The 26,215-nt window shown below is 52.8% G+C and overlaps 1 protein-coding gene across 1 annotated transcript; it reads right to left on the bottom strand.

Annotated features, from left to right (window-relative positions):
• Nucleotides 1-638: 638 nt before the first annotated feature.
• On the bottom strand, nt 639-26,215 carry RANGAP1 (Ran GTPase activating protein 1; the record flags this gene model as incomplete). The annotated part of the gene is made up of 16 exons (XM_080705224.1): nt 639-708; nt 1,348-1,469; nt 1,702-1,790; nt 3,885-3,987; nt 5,446-5,565; nt 7,385-7,568; nt 8,665-8,749; nt 8,827-8,926; nt 11,874-11,987; nt 12,944-13,102; nt 13,903-14,037; nt 16,493-16,672; nt 18,171-18,230; nt 20,809-20,936; nt 25,165-25,317; nt 26,131-26,215. 16 exons carry the CDS (start codon nt 26,213-26,215, stop codon nt 639-641), a joined length of 1,887 nt encoding a protein of 628 aa, XP_080561350.1.

The raw sequence follows: 26,215 nt of genomic DNA, 5'->3' as shown, positions 1-26,215 counted from the left end.
CCGAGGTGCCCCTCTGGCACAGCCCACACTGGCCATGGTAGCCCCTGCTCCAGACCACCTGGTGTGGGCCCGCAGCTCCACCTCTGGTCCATGTGGCATGGGGCTGGGCTCTTGCGCTCTGCTGACAACCCTGCGGCCCCGCTCCTGGCAGGCTCTGGCTGGCAGTCAGCACAGTCAGTATGAGTGGGGGGATGGCAGTCGCTGCGGCCCAGGCCAGGAGGAGCAGCTCCACCGCGACACAGAGCCAGAGTACGGGGACAGCAACTTGCCAGGCTTTGGTCAGCCTAAGAGGTGGGGAAGGCTGGTGGGGGGCAGCCACCAGGGGCTCAGGCCTGAGGCACAGATTAGCAGAGCGCCCCCAGATGGCAGTGGGTTTAATGGCAAAGCAGCTTACAGCCCTTTTCCCAGGGGCCAACTGCCAGGGCAGACCAGGGGCAGTTCAGCAGGGAGACGTGAAAGCCCCACACGACAGGAGGCACACACACACCACACACATACTTGGGACCTACACGACACATGAGACAAAGACCCTCCCTGCCTGTGTGGCCAGAGTCCTATCCAAGGGGGCATGGGCTGCAGCTCAGTACGTCCGATTCCCCCGGCCACTGTCGCAAGCCCAGGAGAGGTCAGCTTCGAGTCTAGACCTTGTAGAGCGTCTGCAGCAGATTGTGGCGGGCGAAGGAACAGGATTCCAGGGCGCCGTTGGGCCTGTAAGGAACAAGCTCAGTGAGGGTGGTGACTTCTCAGGGTGCGAGAGTTCTGGCTCCAGAGCGTCTCCTTCCCAGCTGGGGAGGCCAATTATGGACCAGACTCAATTGTTCTAATTTTTTATTTTTTGCAGTACTGGGGATGGAACCCAGGAGCATTCTACCTCTAAGCTAAATTCCCAGCCCTAATTTTTTTTATTCTTTCTTTCTTTTTTTGTGGTACCCAGGGGCTTCTATCTCCGGACTACACTCCCAGACCTATTTTATATTTTAATTGGAAACAGGGTCTCTTAAGCCAGCTGAGGATAGCTTTGAACCTGAGCATCCTCCTGTCTCAGCCTCCCAAGCACAGGGATTACTAGTGTGCACCACCACGCCTGGCTTGATTCTTTATTTTTAAACAGTATCACTAAGTTGCAGAGGGCCTAAGAAGCTGAGGCTGGCTACAAACCTGCACCCTCATCTCAGCCTCCCTAGTACTGGGATTACAAGCGCGCACCACCACGCCAGCACTGCTCTTTCACAGTGCTGCGAGGGAGGCGGAAGCCAGCTCCTCGGCCTTTTGCACCCTGGTGGCCCCACCCCGTAAGAGGCCGGGGAAGCCTCAGCCGATGGAGAGGGTTGTACGGGCCCCACTCACTTGGTCACGAACGCCAGCAGCAGGGGTGCAAGGGCCTTGGGGAAGTAGTCCTGCTGCACCATGTGGTTCAGCGCCATCAGGGGGCCATAGAGGTTGGCAATGGCCTTGATCTTGTCTTCACTCTGCAAGGGGAACATCAAAAAGGTGGATGAGCTCCCACGTCATCTGGGGAGGGGGGCTGTGATTCCCACCTCCTAGACCACTGATAGAGCCCCGTGGCTGAGGCCCGATGAGACCCTTCGTGACTTCCCAGTGGTTTCCACAGTCCCAGCCTCAGGACAGTACGGGGAAGCAGGACTTGAGGAACGAAGGGGGTGTGGGCGTGGCAGTGGCAGCCTCCCCCTCTGGCCTCACCTTGAGCAGCCCCATGTGGACGAGCAGCCTGGTGAGGAAGGTGTTGGAGTTGAAGGAGGAGCAGCTGAAGGCCTTCTTCATGAGGGCATCTGCAGGGGTAGGGGACAGAGGTGCAGGTGGCAGGAGACGGCACTCCGGGCTCCTGGAGCACCAGCCTCGACCCTGCCCCCTGCCCCATCAGGAGGATGATAGACATGTCCTAGACCAAGGGGCAGTTGACATGGGAAGGGCTCCATGTATCAGTCCTAACCCCCTGCACATGTAAAACCCATGTGGGAACAACCCCACCTCCCTTAGGGGCCGAGATTGAGCAAGTGAGGCCACCCCAGGGGACGGTTCAGGTGTTTTTCCCAGGTAGAGGGACCTGCAGGCCTGCACTAGCTCTTCTGGGAAGTAGAATTCAGGCCTCTCATTCCCAGACACCCACACCGGGCTCTTAAGGAGACTGGGAGACTCACATCAGCCTTGCTTCCTCCTGGCCTCTTTCCAGGGGTGCTGCCTCGCCAGAGCTGCCCTCTACACCAACCAGGAAAGAAGTGCCAGGTGTTTCTTTTTCCTTTTTGGTGGTACAGGGGATTGAACCCAGGGACATTCTACCTCCAAGTTACACCCACGGCCCATTTTTTAATTCCTTTTTTTTTTTTTTTTTGCAGTACTGGGGATGGAACCCGGGGGCATTCTACCTCCAAGTTATACCCCCAGCCTAGTTTTTATTCTTTTTTTTGTCTTGATACCAGGAATGGAACCCAGGAGCATTGTACCTCCAAACTACACCCCTAGCCCTCTTTTTTAGTCTTTCCATTTCTGAAACAGATCTGAGTTGCAATGGGCCTAAATAGTTAAGGCTCTCCCCGAATTGCAATCCTCCTGTCTCAGCCTCCCAAATGCTGGGATTAGTGCGTCAGCCAGGCGTGGTGGTGCACGCTTGTAATCCCAGCATTTGGGAGGCCAAGACCAGAGGATCACGGTTCGCAGACAGCCTCAGCTACTTAGTGAGGCCTTCTGCAACTCAGTGAGACCTGGTTTCAAAATAAAGAATAAGCCAGGCATGGTGGTGCATGCTTGTAATCCCTGTGCTTGGGAGGTGGAGACAGGAGGATTGTGCAGGCTTGAAGCCAGCCTTGCTGGCTTAAGAGACCCTGTTTCCAAATATAAAATGGGTCCGGGAGTGTTGCCCGGAGGTAGAAGGGTTTCCAGGAAGCCCAGTACCACCAAAATAAATAAATAAATAAAAAGAATAAAAAATAAAAAATAGGGCAGGGGGTGTAGCTCAGAGGTCGAATATCCCTGGGTTCCATCCAAAACCCGCAAAAAAAAAAAAAAAAAAAGTGTGCCATCATGCCTGGCTGCCTCACCTCCTTAGTGAGGCTCTCTGCAAACTGCTATCCTCCTGTCTCAGCCTCCCAAGTACTGTGATTATAAACGTGTACCACCACACCCAGCTTTTTTTTTTTTTTTTGAAACAGGGTCCCTCAAGGTTGATGAGTCTCACTACTTGCTGAGGCTGGTTGCGAACCTGAGATCCTCCTGTCTCAGCCTCCCAAGTACTGGGATCACAGGTGTATGCCGCCATGCCCGGCTTGTCAGGTGTGTCTATTCTGTTCTTTCGCCATGAGCTGGGCCCTCACCTGCAGGGTACTTTCTCTCCTCTCTGCCTAGCTACATCTGGCCCACATCTGGAGGCTCAGACAGATAGTAACAATGTGGACAGTGACAGGTGCCAGACAGGAGGGAACTGGGGAGTGATCAGCAGAGGGTGATGGCGGGCTGGGGGAGGTGACTCACAGATCCCAGCAAGCCTTATGAATGGCGAGGTAAAGCAGGCATCCTCTGGGAGGTGACCTCCAGATGTGAGGACCGCATGTGTGCAGAGGCTCCCAGGTGGCACGAGGGTTCAGTTCTCACCCCTGACAGGGTGTGGCCACAGGGCCTTGCAGATGTGACTGTGGGGCCCTGCACAGAGACCACCCAGCCTGAGTTCTAACTGTATACAACCCTATGGCGCTGATAAAGGCCTCAGTTTCCCCAACTGCAAAATATAAGAGAGCATCCGGCCTTCCCTGTGGCGAGAGCCTGACAGAAGAATGAGAGGAGTGACTTCACCGTGGGGGGAGAGGGGCCACCTGGGGCCCATGAGCGTCCCGGGTGTGGGGGAGCTGCCCAGCCCTAGCGGCCCACGTTACCTACGGCATCCTGCACTGCGGTCCGCACTGCGGCTTCGTCCTTGAACACGGAGGACACCTTCAGGAAGGCAGAGACCACCTTCTCCGGGTCAGATGTGTCAGTCTGGGGGCATGAGAGACAGTGCCTGTCACAGAGCCAGGGCCTGGCATACGGATGCAAATGTGCCTGGGTTCTGTCTCTGGCAGGTAGTCGCCTTGGCAATACCTGGGACCTGCTGGGCAAGGACAGTCTCGCTCCACCCTGCTGCCTCTGGAGTCTGGCCCCCATGGCACGTGTATAGCTACGAATGAGTGAGCATTAAACATGCTTATGTCCATCCCTCCATAATCCCAGCACTTGGGAGGCCGAGACAGGAGGAGCACAGGTTCAAGAGCAGCCTTAGCAAATTAGTGAGGCTCTCAGCAACTTAGCAAGATAGCACACATTTGTAATTCCAACTACTCTGGACACTGAGACAGGAGGATTGCAAATTCAAGGGTAGGTATAGTGAGACACTGTCTTAAAAAAAAAAAAAAAATAACGTCAGGCATGGTGGTGCACTTTTGTAATCCCAGTAGCTGGGAGGCTAAGACAGTATCATTGCAGCTTTGAAGCCCACCTCAGCAAGTAGTGAGACTTTCATCAACCTAGAAAGACCCTGTTTCAAAATATAATAGGACTGGGGTGTAGCTCAAAGGCAGAATGTCCCTGGGTTCCATCCCCAGTACCAAAAAAAAAAAAAAAAAAAAAAAAAAAAAAAAAATCAAAACAAACAAATATTCAGAACGTAGACAATATCCACATGCGCCCTTCCGTTTCCCTGACAATGAAGAGAAGCAGAAAAAACACTAAAGTGTAGAAGCAGCGGTTTGCTTTCAAGTGTCAAGTCCACTCACTGGGATCCATGGGCATGAGAAGTCCCACTGGGGTGTGAAGGAGAAGGCCACACACAAGAAGGTTACACTATACCATCTCATTTCTCATGTAAGTGAGAGAAAAGCCCACAGACAGATAGGAGGAGGAATCCAGCAGACTCAGCAGGCTCTCTGCTGTGATGTTTTCATGGGTAAGAGTGTCAGGCTGGGAGCAGTGGCACTTGCTTGTGATCCCAACCACTTGGGAGGCTGAGGCAGGAGGGTCGCTGAAGCCCAGATGTTTAGGGCCTGCCTAAGAGAGCAAGGCCCCGTCTCCCAGAAAAAATAAAAATAAAAAAGAAGTCACAGGGCCTATATTCCTACATTTTAAGTTGCTGAGAAGACTGAATAAAATCATGCCAAGTACAGTGTCTGGCAGAAAGCAGGTGCTGGGTAATCTCTGAATGGGTGAACCAACCAACACAACATGCGGGGCTGGAGCTAGATCTGCCTCCCTGCGTTTCCACAGGCCTTCCGCAGAGGCCCTGGCGTGGCCTAGGGGAAGGCATGCATGTGAAGGGTCGTGAGGAAATCCCCAGCTCTAGTTCTTGCTGGGCACGACAGGCCAAGCCCCCATAGCCAGCGTCCTCCCGTGCTCTTCTGTCCCTCCCGTCTGGCGGCCCCAGGAGGCTGCAGGCACAGGCCGGGCTGCAGGGTGTGTTCTCACTTGCTGGGCTATCAGCGTGGAACTCTTGGGTCCCAAGCGCAGCAGCTTCTCTGGAGACGGGAAAGCCAGGAAGGTGGAGACCTCTGCAGGAGGTGGGGAGGACAGCACAGGAACGGGCTCCTGAGGGAAGGGCGGCACAGGGAACAGAGGCTTGCAGACTCCCTGATTCCTCAGGCCCCGTGCCCATTCTTGTTCCCAGAAGAGCCACCCCTCACTCTGACCAGTCAAGTCTAAGTCCAGAGTGATTCTGCCCACTCCCCAAAGGTGCTGGCCCCAGCTGGCAGGAGCCTCTGGGGCCCGAGACAAGCCACCTTCGTAGGACCCCAACTGGATCTCTGCCAGGCTGTGCAGCATCCCAGGTGAGACATGAAGCGCACAGGCTGACATAACCCCACCAAGCACCAGCAGGTAACTTGGGTCAAACAAAACATTGACACCGAGAAACACCTCGCCATCTAACTGCTTCCAGAACCCACAAAGCCAGCCCAACTCCACAGGAACGTGGGCAGTTCTGGTCCCTCCATCTATGAGGGAACACAAATGAGTGATCTGGGGCTTTGGGGTCCAAGCGCCAACGAGGCCAGCCGGGGGGAGTGTGTGTCAGACCACGTATGGGCCACAGTCCTTGCCAATCTCCACAATACATTCCCTAAGGTTCACCAGAGTAAGCCACCAGTAGATGAGAAGGCTTCTCCTATGCCTACTTTCTTATTCTATTATCTTAGAAATATGTATGTACAACAATATAAACAGGCATGTAGCTGGGAATAGTGACACACACTGTAATACAGTACTTGGGAGACTGAGACAGGAGGAACACAGGTTTGCAGCCAGCCTCAGCAGCTTAGGCTCTCAGCAACTTAGAGAAGCCCTGTTTCCAAATAAAAAAATAAAATAGGCCTGGGGGTATACCCAGAGGTAGAAGGCCCCTGGGTTCCTTTCCCAGTACGCCTCACCACAAGCATGTATGGTAACATTATATGTCCTAATCACTTTTTTTTTTTTTTTGGTGGTGCTGAGGATTGAACCCAGGGGCGAGTTATCTGTATATTATTATTAATTTTTTTTTTTTTTTGCAGTACTGGAGATGGAACCCAGGGGCATTCTACCTCCAAGCTATACCCCCAGCCCTAATTTTTATTCTTTTTTTTGCAGTACTTGGGATGGAACCCAGGGGCATTCTACCTCCCAGCAACACCCCTGCTCTGTTTTTTATTCTTTATTTGGAAACAGGGTCTCACTGAGTTGCAAAGGGCCTCACACTAAGTTTAGCTGAGACTGCCCATGAACCTCGATCCTCCTGCCCCAGCCTCCTGAATGGTAGGATTACAAGCTCACAACACCATGCCAAGCTTATTCTTTATTTTGAAACGTCTCATTGAGGTATGAAGAGCCTAAGTATCTGAGGCTTTCCACAAATCATGATCCTCCTGTTTCAGCCTCCCAAATGCTGAGACTACCAGCATGCACCATCATGCCTGGCTCCTATAATCACTTTATAATTTACAAATAAATAAGCAATAGGTAAGATACGGGTTAAATACAAATATAGCTAAGTATTAGCTCAGTGGAATGGCTGTCTCTTTTTTAATTCAGAAGCATGCAATCAGAAGTTGGAAGCTAGCTGGGAGTGGTGGTGCGTGCTTATAATTGCAATACTTGGAGGGCTGAGACAGAAGGATCACAGGTTCGCGGCGGCCAGTCTCAGCAACTTCTTGAGGCTCTCTACAATTTAATGAGAGCCTGTTTCAAAAACAAAAAATAAAAAAGGCTGGGGGTGTGTAGCTCAGAGGTAGAATATCCCTGGGTTCAAGTCCCAGTACCACACACACACAAATAGAACAAGCTACTGAGTGTATGTAGATTTCACGTTCCCTACCCTGTGAAGATGCTTTGAGATTCCAGGGGACCAGGGCTCTGATCCTAGCAAAAGACTCACCCCACTGGTAGGCTCCAGAATCTTCCTTGAGGGTGTGGTAGACTCCTCACCCTGCCCTCGCTGCTCTGGTTCTTCCTCCTCCTCCTCCTCTTCTTCCTCCTCCTCTTCTTCCTCCTCCTCCTCCTCCTCTTCCTCTTCTCCTTCCTCTTCATCCTCGTCCTCCTCATCCTCACCCTCGTCATCACTGCAGAGAGGAGGTGGCTAAAGCAGACCCTCCCCACCCAGCAGCCCTTGCTGGCTCAGGGGACCCCAGTGGGCAGGAGGGCACACCGTGCCCAAGGCAGGGTATGAGGCTCACCAGGGAGCATGGCGCTCACCTAGCTAAGCCCATGCTTATAGAATCAGACAATATCGCCATTCCAAAGGAGCCCCTGTCCCACTCAAAGGCAGAGAGAAGGAAGAGCCTTGACAGGCTCTGCCCAGGCTGAGATGCTCAGGCAGAGCCATCTACAGTTGCTATAGGAAACTATGGCCACGGGGCAGGGGACATAGGAGATCCGAGCCCAGGGAAAGCTGTTGGTTCTCCTGAGCCAGAGTGGAGGTTCGGCCGACTGTTGAGTCCCCAGTTCCCAGCAGCAAGCTGGGCCCGGCCCTGAAGACATATGACCAAGTGTGTGACAGAGAGGAGAGGCAGATGGGCTGGGGCCAAGGGCACCATGGAATGTGACCCTGTGGAAGGCAGCACCGCCCCGCGGTGGCTGGGCAGAGCCCGGGGCCCCTTGCTGCCATCGGTCATCCCTTTTGTGTGTGTGTGTGCAGGTCTGGAGATGGGACCCAGGGGCATTTGACCTCCAAGCTACACCCCTTTTATTGTGAAACAGGGTCTCACTAAGTTGCGGAGGACCTCACTAAGTAGCTGAGGCTGTCCGCGAACCACAATCCTCTGGTCTCAGCCTTCCAAATGCTGGGATTACAAGCATGCGCCACCACGCCCGGCTAGTCTATCCTTTCTACTCGCCCTCTTAGGACAATCCCACATCCCGGCAGGTGCTCCCCAGCCTGTCTGTCGTCCATACTCACTGCCACCTCAGGATCCCATTGAACATTAGCCCTCCATCAGCTCTTGAAGGCCTCAAAGGCCCTGCCCCGCCCCCAGATTCCTTTGTTGAACACACCACAGCTTAGTCATTTCTACAAGTCAGAAACCTTGACATCTCACCTGGTGCCAAACATGAGGCCTGGCACAGAACAGCGCAGGCAACAGTTCTGTGTGAATCGAGCTGGATGGACAAAGGCAGACCTGACCCACGCCCTCCAAGCCCACCCCCGGAGCCCCCTACCTGAGGGACGCGAGCACCTTGGCCATGTTGAAGCTGTCCAGCACCTCCTGCAGCTGCTCGCAGCCCTCCTCTCCCAAGGTGTTGCCTGCTCAGGGGACCGAGGGTCAGGAGAATGCCAGGGCCCGCTCCCACGCTGTGCCCAGGTTGCCCCACCCCGACTACCATTGAGGTCCAGCTTCTCCAGCGCGGCCTTGTCTGCCACAGCCTCGGCAACAGCGAGGGCGGCGTCTCTCTTGATTTCACAGAATGACAGGTTCAGTTCCTAAAAGAGAGAGAAGAAGAAATGGAGACCGACAGAAACATGGGCCAGAGACCAGGTCCTACCTTCAAGCTGATCACTTCAAGAGAAGACAGGGCAGGCCCTGTCCTCCAGACCAGGCAGAGGGGTGAGAAAGAAGAAAGCAGCAGTAAAAAATAACGCCGTAAGGTCGGGCGTGGTGGCGCACCGCTTGTAATCCCCGCGGCTTGGGAGGCTGAGACAGGAGGATCGTGAGGCTCAAAGCCAGCCTCAGCTGGCTTAAAAGACCCTGTTTCCAAATAAAATATTAAAAAGGTCTGGGAGTATAGCCTGGAGGTAGAAGGCCTCTGGGTTCCATCCCCTGTACCACCACCACCACCAAAAAAAAAAAAAAAAAAAAAAAAAAAACCACCGTAGAAGCTGGCCATGGTGGCAGACGCTTGTCATCCCAGCATTCGGGAGGCTGAGACAGGAGATCGCGGGTTGAGGACAGCCTCAACTACTTAGTGAGGCCCTTTGCAACTCAGTGAGACCCTGTTTCAAAATAAAGAATAAAAAATAGGGCAGGGAGTGTAGCTCAGAGATTGAATGCCCCTGGGTTCTATCCCCAGACCCGCAAACAAAATAAAATAAAATAAGCCGGGTGTGGTGGCGCACGCTTGTAATCCCCGCGCTTGGGAGGCTGAGACAGGAGGATCACACAGATTGGAAGCCAGCCTCAGCTACTTAGTGAGGCTTTCAGCAACTTAGTGAGACCCTGTTTCCAAATAATATATATATATATATATATTAAAAAAAAAAAAAAAAGGTCTGGGAGTATAGCCCGGAGGTAGAAAGCCTCTGGGTTCCACCCCCTAGTACCACCAAAAAATAAATAAATAAAATAAAAAATAAAATAATTAGAAATAGGGCTGGGGGTGTAGCTCAGGGATAGAATGTCCCTGGGTTCCATCCCCAGACCTGCAAAAGAAAAACAAAAACAAAACAACGCTATGGCTGGGGGTGGTGGCACACACTTGTAATCCCAGCACTCAGGAGGCTGAGACAGGAGGATCTGGGTTCGCACACAGCTTCAGCTACTCAGTGAGGCCCTTTGCAACTCAATGAGACCCTGTTTCCAAAATAAAGAATAAAAAACAGGGCTGGGAGTGTCGTTTGGAGATAGAACACTTCTGGGTTCCATCCCCATACCACAAACAAACAAACAAACAAACAAACAAACAAACAAACAAACGCTATGTACCCAAACATGTGCCAGACACAAAGTACGCTCGCCTAACTACAGCACGAGGGCGCTCATCAGTCCCGCCCCTCCATTTTCCGTGTGGAGTGGAGATTAAACCCGGGGCATTCTATTTCCAAGCTGTGTGCGTCCCCAGCCCTTCTAACTTTTATTTGGAAATAGGGTCTCACTAGGTTGCTGAAGGCCCTGCTAAGTTACAGAGGCTGGCTTCGAACCTGTGATTCTCTTATCTTAGCTTCCCAAGTGCTGGGATCGCAAGCGCGCCCACCACTCGCTCCCGTTCACTCACTCACGTGTGTGGCAGTAGTAATCAACCTGGAGACACTCTACCTGCAAGGTAGACCTCCATGGTTTTCTGCATAGAGAACCCAAGGGATTTCTTCCACCTCCCAGCTGCACCCCCAGCCCTATTTTTTATTCTTTACTTTGAAACAGGGTCTCACTGAGCTGCTGAGGGCCTCACTGGGTAGCTGAGGCTGGCCTCAAACCGCGATCCTCCTGTCACAAACTTCCAAAATTGGGATTACTACAAATGTGGGCCACCACGCCTGGCTTCACACACCTGTTCTTTAATTTTTATTTTGGAACAGGGTCTTGCTAGGTTGGTGAGAGTCTCACTACTTGCTGAGGTTGTCCTCAAACCTTCGATTCTCCTGTCTCAGCCTCCTACTAAGATTACAGGATTGCATCACCATGCCTGGCACCTTTTCTCATTTTTTTTGGTGGGGGGTGCTGTTCTAGGGATGGAACCCAGGGGGAGCTACACCCCCAGCCCCATTTTTTATTCTTAATTTTGAAATAGGGTCTCGCTGAGTTGCAAAGTACCTCATTAAGTAGCTGAGGCTGTCCGTGAACTGTGATCCTCCAGTCTCAGCCTCCCAAATGCTGGGATTATAAACATGCACCACTATGCCTGGTTTCTTTTCCCCATTTTTTTTTTTCCCGATACTGGGAATTGAACCCAGAGGCATTCTACCTCCAAGCTATACCCACAAGTCCTATTTTTTTTATTCTTTATTTTGAAACAGGGTCTAAGTTACAGAGGGCCTCACTAAATAGCTGAGGCTAGCCTCGAACCTGTAATTCTCCCATTTCAGCCTCCCAAATACTGGGATTATAAGCGTATGCCACCACACCTGGCTTTCTCTTTTTTTTTTTTTTTTGTAGTGTTGGGGTTCCTGGAAGCCCTTCTACCTCCAGGCTACACTCTCAGACCTATTTTATATTTTTATTTGGAAACAGGGTCCTTAAGCCAGTGAGGCTGACTTCAAACCTGCGTGATCCTCCTGTCTCCGCCTCCCAAGTGCGGGGATTACAAGGTGTGCCACCACACCTGGCTTTTTCCCCATTTTTTTTTTTTGGCATTGAGGATGAAACTCAGGAACATTCTGCCCCCGAGCTACACCCCCAGCCCTACTTTTTATTCTTTATTTTGACAGGGTCTCACTGAGTTGCAGAGGGCCTAAGTAGTAGCTGAGGCTGTCTGAGAACCGCGATCCTCCTGTCTCAGCCTCTCAAATGCTGGGATTACAAGCGTGTGCCACCATGTCTGGCTCGCATTTTTAAATGAAGAAACTTCATGAGATTAAGATACTTGCACAAAATCACAAAAGTGGAAGGGCCAAGGTACAGGCCCAAGGTTCCCTGCTCCCACCCACAGCAGGAACCCCTGGGTATAGGGCATCTCAGCCCTGGGAAGTTGGGGGCGGGAAAACAGAAGGCTGGCACCTTCAGCTTGGGCAGGCCCCCACGGACGGCATCTGCGATGGCAACAGCCCCCTTGGAGCGCACCAGGCAGTCTCCAAAGTTGATCACCTCCACCTGCCGCAAGGTCTTCAGGGTCTGCAAGGAGGAAGCAAGGGTCCAGGATTAGGGTACAGCCAGTCCTTGGCAAGCCCGACCCGTCACCTACACATTGTTCTCTTCTGTGTCCAAGCCCAGCCTCCTCTGCCTCTAATCAGTTCCTCTCGTCACCTTCTTATTGGCCTTTGGGACCCTAGGTAAACCTCTGCCACCCTGTTCCCCATGTTTTAGGCAGAACTCTTCCTAAAACACAAATCTGATCATATCACAACACTGCCTAATGCTTTCTATAGCTCCCTCTTACAGTATGGATGGTATAGAGGAGTTGCAAGGTTACAGGCTTTATCTCCCGCTCCTCCATCCCTCCAACACCCCTTGAATCACTTCACACTAGGTGAAAATGTTGGTCATTTCACACTAGGACCAACTGGGCAAGGCTTCTTCCTGAGTCTCTGGGCCTTCTACATTCGGTTGATCCCTTGGCCTCAAACACTGGTTCCCGCTCCTATGTTCAGAGAACAGTCCACCTGTCCTGCCCAGCTCAGCCAAATCGCAAGCCCTCCCAGGAGCCCGGGTCTGATGTGCACTGCGCCCTGCGCGTCCCCAGTGCCTGCACTTGTCTCTGTAACACCCTGGCAGCAGGTCCACCCTGGAGGCCCACTCAGAGGCTCAGTACCAGGCAACTCCTGCACGCAGCGCAGATCCTGCATGGCATTGCACAATGGGTTCTTTCCCTCCCTGAACTACTAGGGTCTCCTTGAGAGCATGACCTGTGCGGCCTGCACTGGTCCAAATGGCACCGAATCAACAACATCTGATGAGTCAGATGAGAACAAAACCAGCCCCAGCCACTGGGCAGCATGGACACCAGTGTGGCCATGTGACCGTCCTGGACACGTGCAGTGAGTGTGGAGTGCACACCATGGGGACAGAGGCAGGGCAGCCCCACCAGTGAAGGAAAGGCAGGCCGCAGCCCCCACCACCACGCAACCCACCTCCGCCATGGCCACTGCGCCCTTCTCCGTGAAAGTGTTGTCATTCAGGTTGATGACTCGCAGCAAGGGGTTGATGGCGAAGGCCTGGGCCAGGGCTGTAACTCCAGGGTGGTTGATCCCATTCTGCGGCATGTGCACCTCCTCCAGAGTCCCGATGATCTGCAGGGCAGAAAACGGGAGCAGGGTGACTGTGGGGAAGACGGGGAAAGGCTGCCGCCAGCACCGAGCGGGGCCGCCTGTGCAGCTGGGGGACAGATCTCAAAGCTTGCTTTGGGCGCGGCTGCATGTGATTCTCTCGACGACCTCCTGGGGCACCCAACCACACAGGGAAACTAGACATTGGAGCAGGTGAGGCCTGCACCCAGGGCCACACAGCTCTGAAGGAGGTGGTCTGCAACCAGGAAAGAGGTGTCTTAGCTTGGTGAATTCTGTGTTTTGGGGCCTCTGCAGCCAAGGCCAGTGAGACACAGGCAGGTCTCTGCAATGGCCAAAAGACCACTCTAAGTTGCGGACTACGGGGGATGCATCTCTGGCTTGAGCGAGCTGGCAGCACACCATTTGCCCAGGGCACAGTTAAGTCAAGAACAGAGGGTACAGAGTGTGAGGCGGAGCACAGAGCTCACCGTTGGGCCTCACCAGTCCTGGGCGTGGGGGGAGCCGGGGACAGGCCAACTGAGCGCCAGGCGCAGCACTTGGCCATCAGGGCATCTGCTATGCCCAGCTCTCCTGATGCTGAAGCCCGCGCAGCGTGGCCAGCCCTCCCTGCTATGGTACGGGAGTCTCATGCTCTGGGCTCAGCCTTCTGGCTGTGGCAGAGGGCGGACCCTTCTGTGAGTCCTGGCCCACCGCGGGATGAGCAGGAGGGAGGGCTCACCAAAGCCTCTCAGCTGAGGACAGGCTCTGGGGGTCACACCCAGTTCTATCAGTCTGGGGTCGGGGGATGGAAAGAAATAGCTCACCCCAAAAGCCTCTGCTAAGGCCGTGGCGCCATCATTCTCCAGGCGGTTCCTGCCAGCCACAAAGACCTTCAGGGCCAACGGCTTGCCCTGGGCACTGGACTTCCGGTGACATTCGGTCAGCGCCCCTGCCAAGATCTATGGGGAAGGGAGAGTGCGGACCGTGACAGGGGCCTTGTCCCAGCGCCTCTGCAGTGCTCTCCAAGGTCCCATGCCTCCACCAGTGGCAGAGCAGGAGACCCAGAACTGAAAACACACCTCACCCCCCAGCACCCTGCACCTTCCGCTGTGGGTCCCAGCCACCCGGGAGCTCGGCTTGGGAGACAGTGCTGCTGAAGGAAGAGGAGGAGACACCCAGAGTGGCAAGGACACCCAGTTGCTGCCAAGCTGCTGGGGGCACGGCCAAGATTGCCGTCGTCTAGCTGAAGAATCTCTGGCTTGAAGGAACGAAGGCGTTTTGTTTGATTGAACCCAAGGGTGTTCCTACCTCTGAGCTACAACCATCAACTCCAATATATATCTTTTGGGGGTACTGGGGATTGGACCCAGGGCATTCTACCTATGAGCCGCACCCCCAGCCCTATGTTTTTTTGAAAATGGGTCTTGCTAAGTGGTCAAGGCTGGCCTCAAACCTGCATTCCTCCTGTTCCTCCCCAGTACTGGGATTACAGGCATGTGCCACCAAGCCTGGCCATTTTTTTTTTTGGGGGGGGGGGGTACTGGGGATGGAACCCAGGGACATTCTACCTCCAAGCTACAACTCCAGCCCTGTTTTTAACTCTTTATTTTGAAACTGGGTCTCACTGAGTTGCAAAGGGCCTAAGTAGCTGAGGCTGTCCATAAACTGTGATCCTCCTGTCTCAGCCTCCCAAACGCTGGGATTACAAGTGTGCACCACCACCCCCGGCTCCTAGTTTTTATTCTTGATTTTTTTTTCCCCTGTCCTGGGGATGGAACCCAGGGGCATTCTACCTCCAAGCTACACCCCCAGGACTATTTTATTTTTTTTACTGGGGGTGGAACCCAGGGGCTTTCTACCTCCAGGCTATACTCCCAGACCTATTTTATACTTTATTTGGAAACAGGATCTCACTAAGTTCCTGAGAGCCTCACTAAGTAGCTGAGGCTGGCTTCGAACCTGTGCGATCTTCCTGTCTCAGCCTCCCAAGCGCAGGGATTACAAACGTGCGTCATCATGCCCAGCTCCAGCCCTATTTTTTATTCTCTATTTTGAAACCAGGTCTCACTGAGTTGCAAGGGGCCTCACTAAGCAGCTGAGGCTGACCGTGAACCGCGATCCTCCCGTTGCAGCCTCCCAAATGCTAGGATTGTAAGTGTGCGCCACCATGCCCAACTTATTCTTGATTTTGAAACAGGGTCTCACTAAGTTGCAGAGGGCCTAAGTAGCTGAGCCTAGCGGTGAACCCAGATCCTCCTGTCTCAACCTCCCAAGTACTAGGAGCACAAGTGTGAGCCACAATGCCCGGCTGGCCATTTTAATATTATCTTAATACATGGAAGCTTACTGTGCATGCTGGGAAAAGCCTGGGGCATGTCCCTGCTCTCCCTCCCATGGGGCAGAGGTGATCGCTCTGGCTCTTCAGCCTGACACTGTGGTCTCCCCTCCCTTTCCTCCTGCTGATCTGAATGGACGGAGGTTCAAGTGGCGTGCCCCCACACTCGCTATGCGCCCACTGGCAGGCACGCCACATGCTGCTTGGCGCTGTCTTTCCAAGCCCATGTTTGGTCAGTGGTGACCTTTACTCACCTACCCTTCAGTATAATGCGGGTAAACATCTTCACAAAGATGCCCCCAATCCCTGTTAGCAATTTGTGTCTTTTTCCTTCCTTTATTTCCCCCTTCTGGGTGGTACTGGGGATTGAACCCAGGTGTTCTACACTAAGCCATACCTCCAGCACTTTTTCTTTTTTGGGACAGGGTCTCACTAAGTTACCACATGCTGGCTTGGAACCTACAGTCCTCCTGCCTCAGTCTCCCAAGCCATGTGCCACTGTGCCAGACCCCAGGTGTCTTCTCCCTTTGATCAGAGTAAGTGGGAGGCGGGCAGGGTGTGGACAGGCACAGCTTCTCAATTCTCAGTGTAAAGGAATGAGGAGGGCTATGGGATGAGGAGGGCTGACCCTAGTGCACATTCTGGGACGCGGACGAGCTCCTCTCCAGCCTGGCTCCCTGACAGCAGCACCCCCAGCAAGGCCATGTCTGGGAATAAAGGTAGCTGCGACCATGGCGGCAGAGCAGCACATTTTCTTTCTGGGCTCCTCCTCCTCGATGGCTCTGCCAGCCGTCCCGAAAAACAGTAAGTTCAGGGACACACCACCCTGCGTTGTGCAGAGCCAGCAGGTTGAAGCAGGTTACCCAGCAGTACTGCCGCCGCGTTGCCAAGCCAACGTGAGAGCGGGTGGCGGTTGCTTGGCAACCCCGCCCTCCTGGACTCCTCTCCACTGGCATAGCTGCTGCCTTGGAGGCCTTTCTCCTTGGAAGAGAAGAGCACCGGGGACCGCCCCAGACGGCGGCCGGCGGGAGCGCCACCCGACACGTGGACGCGAGGGACTACACAGGGCCCACACCCACCTTGCCGCCTCCGATGCCCATGCCGCAGTTGTTGAGCTTGAGCTCGTGCAGGGTGAAGCAGGCAGGGCTCCTGAGCAGGGCCTCGAAGCCACGCACGCCATCAGGCCCGAATGCGTTGTCACTCAGATCCAGCTCCACCAGCTGGGCCCCGGCGGAGATGAGCCCCTCCCCCAGGGAGATCTGGGGCAGAGAGAGCTCAGGTCAGTCTCACAGAGGCCCACTCCCTGCAGCTTCTGGGCGCCCTGGCTTGGGGGGCACCCAGGCCAGCAGGGAACTGCAGACGTGGGCTCTCCAGCAGAGTTCCCAATCATGTTCCCATACTGGAAACCTTGGAGGCCCTTGACCACCACTGAGTGGGGTCTATGTGCTTCTGGGTGGGGAGTGGTCAGGTAAGGCTCCCTGTAGGAGGTGGCATCTGCACTAAGGCCACATGGGAGTGAGCCAGTCAACATGGGAGGATCCCAGGCAGCAGAGACTCCGGATTGAAGCAGCAGGCTGCATGCCTGGAGGCAAGCGAGGGCTCAAGTGTGGCAAGAGCCTTGAAGCCCATGCCAAGAGCAGGACCCTGAGCCTGCTCGAGGAGGGAAGATGTCCCACCCAAAAGAGGGCAGGGAGGCTGAGGCAGCAAGCGGCCCAGAGGAGCCTGTTCCCAGAGGGGCGGGGGGCTCCCGAGGCTGGGGTTCCCTAGGTGTGCCTGAGAGGGAGTCAGACCCCTACCAATGCCCCCAGAGTTTCGGAGAGTTCCTGGGTAGATGGAGGCGGCAAGAATGAGATTCAGCAGGGGGATGCTGAGCTCTACTGAGACACCACAGGGCTGAGGTCAATCACAGTCCCTGGGAGAAACGGGGCAGCAGGGGCCCCGCCTAGGCCAAGAAACAAAGGCAAGCTGTTCCTGGGCCCTCCTCCCACATCTGCCCTCCCCTAGCCCCAGGTCCTCTCAGCCCCCACCTAAGGATACTAATCGCCTTAGGGACTGAGCAAATTAAATCCTAAAATTCAAAAAAACCAACGAACACAAAGGAGCAAGGGGGCAGCAGGAAGCTCTCCTCGCCTCCCACATGAATTTTACTTCAGCTGCTTTCAGGATCCTAGCCCGACAGGGTCTCCGTCACCCTTCCAGGCTGGGCACTAACTTCACCAACTTTCCAAGGGCCTCACGGAGGCCCCCACAGAGGGCCCTTCCCTAGGACCACAGGACCTGTCAGCCTGGATGGCCCAGCTGCCTGCTGGAAGCCCCGTCAGAAGGGAAGCCCGGGGTGGCGACTGCCCCCCGCAGCCTGGCTGTTCTGAGAGGCCCCTTCGGCACAAGCAGGTCTATGTGCATCCTCAGGGGTGGGGTACCCGGCCTTAGCCATCTGGAGCCCAGAAACACAGAGGCAGAGGGCGCCGCCATGACAAGGACCACAGCACTAGCAGTGGTGTGGAGAATATGGGGCCACAGAGGGGGCAGCCACGACAGACGTACATTCGGAGGTCGTAAGGGGGCAGGACCCCAGGTGCAGGGAAGTGGCGGCATGAGAGAAAGGGCGGCCATGGGAAAGTAAGCCCAGAGTGGCAGGAAAGACCCCAGGAGTCCCTGGGCTCAGGTCCGCCTCCTCTCATTGGAATCCTTGCCCCCTGGCTCCCTCCATTCTACCCTGTCAACACTCGGTCTGAAGAAGGAGCAGCTCTTCCTTACCAGGGCTGGAGGGATCTCGGAGCGCAGCCTCCCCGTGAACATGTCGCTCCAGTGGCATCGCTGTACAGGAGGAAGGAAGAGTTAGCTGGAGACCCTCGCAGGCAGCCTAAAGGAAAACTCAGAAGCAGGGCCTCGCCCAGTGGCCTTGGGCAACCCACGCTACAGGGTTTTCTCTGTAGTGCTAGAGATTGAACCTAGGAGTGCTCTGCTAGTGAGTTACATCCCAGGCTTTTATTTATTCACTTATTCTTGCTAAATTGCCCAGGCTAGAATAAGCTTCCAATCCCTGTCTCAGCCTCCTGAGTAGCTGGGATTATAAGAATGTACCACTGTCCCTGGCTGGAAAATTGTTTTTTGAAGCAAAATTCTCACATCTAACACAGCTGCTCATTCACAAAGCTGACCCTCAGCGGGACCATACTGGTCTGCTGAGCTGCATCTCTACCTGGGTTCTTGGGGCCAGAACGAGGCAGGCACAGCCTGAGAGCCACAGTATGGACTCCGGACTCTGCCTCAGAAGCTCCCAGACACAAATGTGATGAGCGGAAGGACTGGCATGGGACGGGCCTAGGTTGCAAGCCCCAGCTGGCGGACTCTGGGATCTGAACCCAAGCCTGCGATTCCAAAACCACTTCTGCCATGGCCTGAGGCCTCCATTCCTGCTCTTGGCAGGTGGCAGGCAGGCCAAGTTCTTCAGCACAGGCGAGGGCAGGAGGCCAAAGTATCAAGGCCTTGGCTGACCATGAGGAATCAACTTCAGAGGCCGTGGTAAGGCCTGCAGAATGCTGGGCCTGGCCAGTGACGAGCAGCCTGGCTATGTACCTACGTATGGTCTTGCATGACTCAATCAGCCCCTCTGAGCCCCAGGTCCCTTGACTTAACAAATGGACAGAGACAGAGACCTGTAATACCAGCAACTCAGGAGGTTGAGACAGGAAGATTGCAAAGTGGAGGCCAATATGAGCAACTTAGAAAGATACTATCTAAAAAAAAAAAAAAAAAAAAAAAAAGGAAAGATACTATCTCTAAATAAAGAAAGAAATGTAAAGGGATGAGGGTGTACCTCAATAGTAGAGCACTTGCCTGTCATCAAAGAGCCCCTGGGCTCAAGACTCATTACCACAGAAAAACAGAAAAAGGTATCCCCATTAGGGTAAAGGAAAATAAAAAATAAATTACAAAAGAAAATAGATACATGACTCAGTCTCTTACTTGGGTCCTTGTGAAGATTAAATGACAAAGGGAGCCCAGCTTGGCGGTGCATGCCTACAATCCCAATACTTGGGAGGCTGAGAGAGGAGGATGGCAGGTGTACCCCAGCCTCAGCAACTTAGCAAGGTCTTTGCAACTTAATGAAACACTGTTTCAAAGTAAAAATATAAAAATAAAGAGGGCTAAGGGATATAGCTCAGAGGCAGAATGCTCAGAGGTTCAACCCCTAGCACCTCACTACACACACAGACAAATAGAGAAGAGCCCAATACAAGCCCAGCTCTGTACATTTTTTTTTTTTTTAAATACAGGAGCAATCTACCTCTGAGTTATACTCCCAACCCTTTTTATTTTTGCTTTCCATGGTATTGGGGTTTAACCCAGAGGCACTCCACCTCTAAAAATACACCCCCAGCCCAGCCCTTTTGTTTGTTTTGAAACAGGGTCTCGCTGGATTGCTGAGTCTCACTACATTGCAAAGGGTGGCCTCAAACCTGCCACTGCCCTCTCAGCCTCCTAAAGTACTGGAATTACAGATATGGGCTACCACGCCTGGCTCTTCTTTTTTGTGTGCGATACTGGATTGAACCCAGAAGCATCCCTCTGAGCTTTAGCTCAACCCTGTTGTATTTTAAATTTTGAAACAGGGTTTCACTAAGTTGCAGATGGTGTCACAAAGTTGCTGAGGCTGGCCACATCCTGTAATCCTCTTTTTTCAGCCTCCCAAGTACTAGGATTACCTGCTGCTTCCAGCTGTTCTATTTCATTTGGAACAGTCTTGATAAATTGCTGAGGCTAGCCTGCAATCTGTGATCCTGCTGTTTCAGCCTCCCAAGTACAGGGATTACAGTTGTCACCAGGTCCGGCTCAGCTCCGTATACATTAAGAGACAAGTGTCCCCAGTCGCCAGTTGCATATTCACCAGCTGTCAGCCAGTGGAACCCAGTTTGGGAATACTGTGATATGACTGATCTGTATTGGCCAAAGAGGGGCACTGCCTGGATCTAACCTTTAAGAAAGCGCCCACTTCCGCCTTCTTAAAGGAGTAGTCAGTCAACGGTGCTTGTGGCCATAGCACGGGAGCTGAGGCCTGGCCATAACGAGCCAGCATTGTCAGAAGTCTCACCCCGAGGCTCTTGCCGGCAAATTCTGCATCCTCTTCTCAGGGGGTCAAACCTACAATGTGCTCTGAAGACTCTCCCCAGTTTTCTTTAACAGAGGTCACCCCAATAAACCTCCTGCACCCCAATGCCGTCTAAGGACATGCTCACTGCAGCAGGAAGGACCCGCCAGTGCTGTGTGATCTGGGGTGTCCAGATGAGGAGGAGCTTGTGGGAGGCAGCAAGGAAGGTGTGGACGGAAGCAGGGCTGTGGCAGTGTGAGCACAGGCCTCTCCACCAGCCGGCCGCTACCCTGCAGATCTCACCTTCAACTCCGACTTCTTCTCTAAGGCCTTGGCGATGACCTTGGCCGCTTCCACGCCCACCGTGTTGCCCTCCAAGCGCAAGGCCTCCAAGCCGTCAAAATCTTCAATCTCTTTTATCACATCTTTAGCTGCCCAGGACCAAAGAACAGAACCTTAGGCTTTTGCAGTCAGGAACAGCTGGAGCAGGGGAGAGCTTGGCAACCACCAGTCCTTCATCCACTCCAAGGCTTACAGTGCACCTACGGCATGCCAGGCTGCCTCCCAGAGACTCAGACAGGCTTACAGCCCTGCAGGGAACACAGCTACGCAGACAATTCCTCTGCACTGAGCATTAAAACAAGGCATGTAAAAAGGCTTAGGAGAAAGGATCAATTGGCTTCTTGCAGCAAAAACAGCTGGATGGTAGGTGTGCAGCCTCCAGGGATAGATGCACGCCAGGCCAAGGAGGGCTGCTGGAGCAAGTTAGAGGCCGCAGGCCGCCAACACAAAGGCCTTCCTCGCCAAATGCCTTGGGTGTGGGTGTTTGCATGCTACTGTATTATAATGAAAACTCCAAACCAATTAAATGTGCATCAAGAGAGAGGCTAGTTCACTGTGCTGCGTTACACGGCTACCCTACTGCCATTATGAATGGTGACACAGGCTTTTTACCCTTTAAACTTGAAAAGTATTTATGTCATACTATTAATTGAAAAATGAGGTTACCTTAGCTGGGCGTGGTGGCACACACTTGTAATCCCAGCATTTGGGATGATGAGACAGGAGAATCGTGGTTTGTGGACAGCCCCAGCTACTCAGTGAGGCCCTTTGCAACTCAGTGAGTCCCTTTTTCAAAATAAAGAATAAAAACAAGGCTGGGGGTGTAGCTCAGAGGTAGAATGCTCCTGGGATCCATCCCCAGTACCAAAAAAAGAAAAAAAAGAAAGAAAGAAGGCAGGAAGGCAGGAAGGCAGGAAGGCAGGAAGGCAGGAAGAAAGAAAGAAAGAAAGAAAGAAAGAAAGAAAGAAAGAAAGAAAGAAGTTATCTGATAGTATTTGGTCTGATGGCATTTTACAAATATTTTATACATTCTCACAAAAACACACCCACATATAAAACAAGGTTCAAAAGCATAGAAACCAAGTGTCATGTTGTTCAGTGGTAGAGTGCTTGTGAGGCTAAGACAGAAGGATCACAGGTTAATGGCCAGCCTCAGCTACTTAATGAGGCCCTCCACAACTTAATGAGACCCTGTTTCAAAATAAAGAATAAAAAAATAGGTCAGGGGGTATAGCTTGGAGGTAGAATGCCCTTGAGGTCAATCCCCAGCACCACAAAACATAAAATAAAATAAAAATAAAATTGAGCCAGGCATGGTGGTGCATGCTTGTAATCCTAGCATTTTGGGAGGCTGAGACAGAAGGATACAGGTTCAAGGACATTCTCAGCTACTTAATGAGGCCTTCTGCAACTCAGTGAGACTGTTTCAAAATAAAGAATGAAAAATAGGACTTGGGGTATAGCTCAGAGGCAGAATGGCCCTGCATTTCATCCCCAGTACCCCAAAAACAAATAAACAAAGAAAATAAAACTGGGCTGGGGGTGTAGCTGTCCAAGCAGGGGGCCTGTGACACACTTCTCTAACCCCACGGCAGCATCCTTTCCTCAGAAACCCTTGCCTAGCCTCTCAGGCCGGGCCAACCCCTCCCCACAGGCCCCAGCAGCCCTGGGTCTCTCACCTGCAGCCTGCTACATTCACCCTGGTTTAAGTGGTTACTTGATCATCATGTAATGATTCTAATACCATCTTCCTTATTAGGTCTCCAGCTCTGTGAGGACAGGGACTTTCTCTGCTGTGCTTACTACTGGGTCCCCCAGGACAAGCACGGAACATTAATTTGTGTGCTTTACACATATCAACTCATACATTCCCCACAGCATCTAGTAAGGTAATTATTACTACATCTACTTTATGATTGAGTAAACTTAGATACAGAGATAAGGAAATGCCCCTTAAAGGCCCACAACCAGAAACAAATAACTGGCAGTTATTTTCCAGCTCCCATTTTATCTATCTATCTACCTATCTATTTATATGTAAATGTTTCTGTGGAGCACACATTTAATCTCAGCACTCAGGAGGCTGAGATAGGAGGATTGTGCAGGTTCAAAGCCGGCCTCAGCTACTTAGCGAGGCCCTTTGCAACTCACTGAGACCCTGTTTCAAAATAAAGAATAAAAAATAGGGCTGGGGGTATAGCTTGGAGGTAGAATGCCCCTGAGTTCCATCCCCAGTACTGCAAAAAAAAAATAAAAAATAAAAAAAGGGTAACTGAGATACTATTTGTATGAAACTAAATATCTGGCCTGATGCAGTGTTCCATAAATGGCATTTAAGAGCGAAACCATGTTTACTGACTGAGCTCCATGTCCACTTGGAAGCACAGCAATGAAAACTTGGCTGTAGCTCTATTAACTCCTGGCTCTGCTACTGATCAGGAGTGTCACCTTGGACAAGTTACTTAAGTCCCTTAAGTCTCTCTCTCTCTCTTTTTTTTTGCAGGTCTGGGGAAAGAGCCCAGGGGCATTTAACCTCCGAGTTATAACCCCTGCCCTATTTTTAATTCTTTATTTTGAGACAGGTTCTCACTAAGTTGCAGAGGGCCTCACTAAGTAGCTGAGGCTGTCTGCGAAACCGTGATCCTCTAGTCTCAGCCTCCCGAATGCTGGGATTACAAGCGTGCGCCACCACTACCTGGCTTCTTTTCCTCATTTTAAAGCAGCAACATTTCCGCCTGTGTTGCACAAGGATAACGCAAGGCCAGTGAGCAACTCTCTGTCTTGAGGCCCTAAGGAGACGTTAGGAACATGCATCCTGGTGCTCCTAGCAACCCAAGACTCCAGCAGCCTGCGGCCTGGGGGAGAGGAGGGTGGCTGCTCACCAGGGCAACCAGACAAGTCCAAACCAGTTCTCCTGGTCAAACCTGAGCTCCAAGAAGCCTGACAAGTACTGAAGCAGGCACCTTCACGTCCAGATGCCAAGGGATCTAGGGTTCATAAGTGCCAGTCAGGCTTGGCCCAGAATGGAAAGACAGGCATGAGCTTTACCTACCAATAAGTATCAGCTCCTCACTAAGTTGCCTGGCCTGGCTTCAAACTTGTGATCCTCCTGCCTCAGCCTCCTGAGCAGCTAGACAGTGTTGTTTTTGTTTTGTTTTTTTGCAGTATTGGGGATTGAACCCGGGTGTATTCTACCTCAGGGCTACATCTCAGCCCTATTTTTTATTCTTTATTTTGAAACAGGGTCTCAAGCCGAGCATGGTAATGCACGCTTGTAATCCCAGCATTTCGGTTTGCGGCCAGCCTCAGCTACTTAATGAGGGCCTTTGCAAATCAGTGAGGCCCTGTTTCAAAATAAAGAATAAAAAAAAAATAGGGCAGGGGGTGTAGCTCAGGAGTAGAGTGCCTCTGGGTTCCATCCCCAGTACCACAAAAGAAAAAGAAATAGGGTCTCACTGAGTTGCAAAGGTCCTTACTAAGTAGGAGCTGAAGCTGTGCACAAACACTGTGATCCTCCTGTCTCAGCCTTCCAAATGCTGGGATTAAAATTGTGCGCCTCCACACTTGGCTCAGCATTGTGTGTGTGTGTGTGTGTGGTACTGGGGATGGAACCCAGGGGCTTATACCTCCAGGCTACACCCGTAGATCTATTTTTACATTTTATTTGGAAACGGGGTCTCACTAAGTTACTGAGAGCCTTGCTAAGTAGCTGAGGCTGGCTTCGAACCTGCGCGATCCTCCTGTCTCAGCCTCCCAAGGGCGGGGATTACAAGCGTGCGCCACCACGCCTTGCTCAGCATGTGTTTTAATGCACCTTCAGCAGTGACTGAGCTCTGAAGAAAGCAGAAGATATTCCCAGATATTCTCACCTGGGCCATGGGGTGAAGGCAGGGGTGGGAAGGGCACCAGAAGCCAGGGGTTGCATCCCGGGACGGCCATTGAGTGTGCCTGTCATCACCTCCCACCCCTCCCCGTGAGACAAGCAGCAAGCGAACGCTGCCCACTGCAAGAAGATGCACTGGCAGAACACTCATGCATGCGCGCGAGAAAATTATTGGCATCATTTCGTTGTAGTTTTTTCCGCAGTGCTGAGGTCTGAGCCCAGGCACTACACATACTAGGAAGTACTCTACACGAGCCCCACCCAGGCAACTTAGGGTCGCGTTGCTAGAATACGTCCAATAACATTTACCTCACACAGCTGCCAGGAGAAAAAGTGGAGACAATGTGCTTCCGGGGCTGACAACTAGCAGGTGCTCCCCTTCTCCCCTGCGCTCCCCATCCTGCCCTGCCAGGGCCCACCAGCCCGGGACTCACCATCTTCGGCGGTGTTCAGTTTGAGGCTCTTGCCCTTGAAACTCAGCTGTCCACCAGCCACCTGGGTTTTGGCCAGGGTCTCTGCCAGCTTTGTAATGTCTTCAGAGGCCATGCTGTCCTCGATGGTGGGCACCCCTGGAGAGAACCTGCAAGCTGAAGAGACCAAAGATGCATTAAGACAGGAGTCTCCCGCCGGGCGTGGTGGTGCACGCTTGTAATCCCTGCGCTTGGGAGGCTGAGACAGGAGGATCGCGCAGGTTCGAAGCCAGCCTCAGCTACTTAGTGAGGCTCTCAGCAACTTAGTGAGACCCTGTTTCCAAATAAAATAGAAAATAGGTCTGGGAGTGTAGCCCAGAGGTAGAAAGCCTCTGGGTTCCTTCCCTAGTACCATACACACACACACACACACACACACACACACACACACACACAATGCTGAGCCAAGTGTAAAAGACAGGAGCCTCCTGACTATAGTGGGGTGGGGGTCAGGTTAAGACATTAGCCTCAGGGGCCTGAGCCCTCAGCCCTCTGCCCTCTGCCATGGAGAATCCAAGAGTGAAGCCACTGGGAGAAATGAACAGCATCAGAGAAGGAAATAATTAGACGAGTGCGGAGGAGGTAAGCCGGTGCGGTGGCGCAGGCCTGTCACCCCAGACCTCAGGAGGCCGAGAGGGGATGACTGCAGCTTCAAGGAGAGCGAGCAACTTCACGGGGTCCCCCAGACATTCAGCAAGACCCCATTCAACCCCCAGTACAAATAGAATAAAAGGGAATGTAGAGGAGGTCATAAGAAAATAGAAAAACTCCCCCAGTCCCTGAAGAACTACCCTCCCACTGCAACTCCTTCTCTGCCACACTGCCCCAGCAGGACACCCGCCCCAAACACGTGACCAGCTGGTTCCGGGCCCCAGTGAATGGCAGGCGAGTCCTTGTCTCGGGCTTCAAAGACCTGCCCCGTGCACACACCTGCCTGACCATCTTGATGGCTCTCTGTTTGATGGCCCCATTCCTCAAACAGGACAAAGATGGCTAAGGGATCCAGGTCATCCAT

The sequence above is a fragment of the Muscardinus avellanarius genome (genome assembly GCF_963383645.1).
Source record: "Muscardinus avellanarius genome assembly, chromosome: 11".
Classification (NCBI taxonomy): Eukaryota; Metazoa; Chordata; class Mammalia; order Rodentia; family Gliridae; genus Muscardinus; species Muscardinus avellanarius.
Note: the sequence above shows the minus strand (reverse complement) of the source record. Positions and strands in the feature narration are given on the sequence as shown.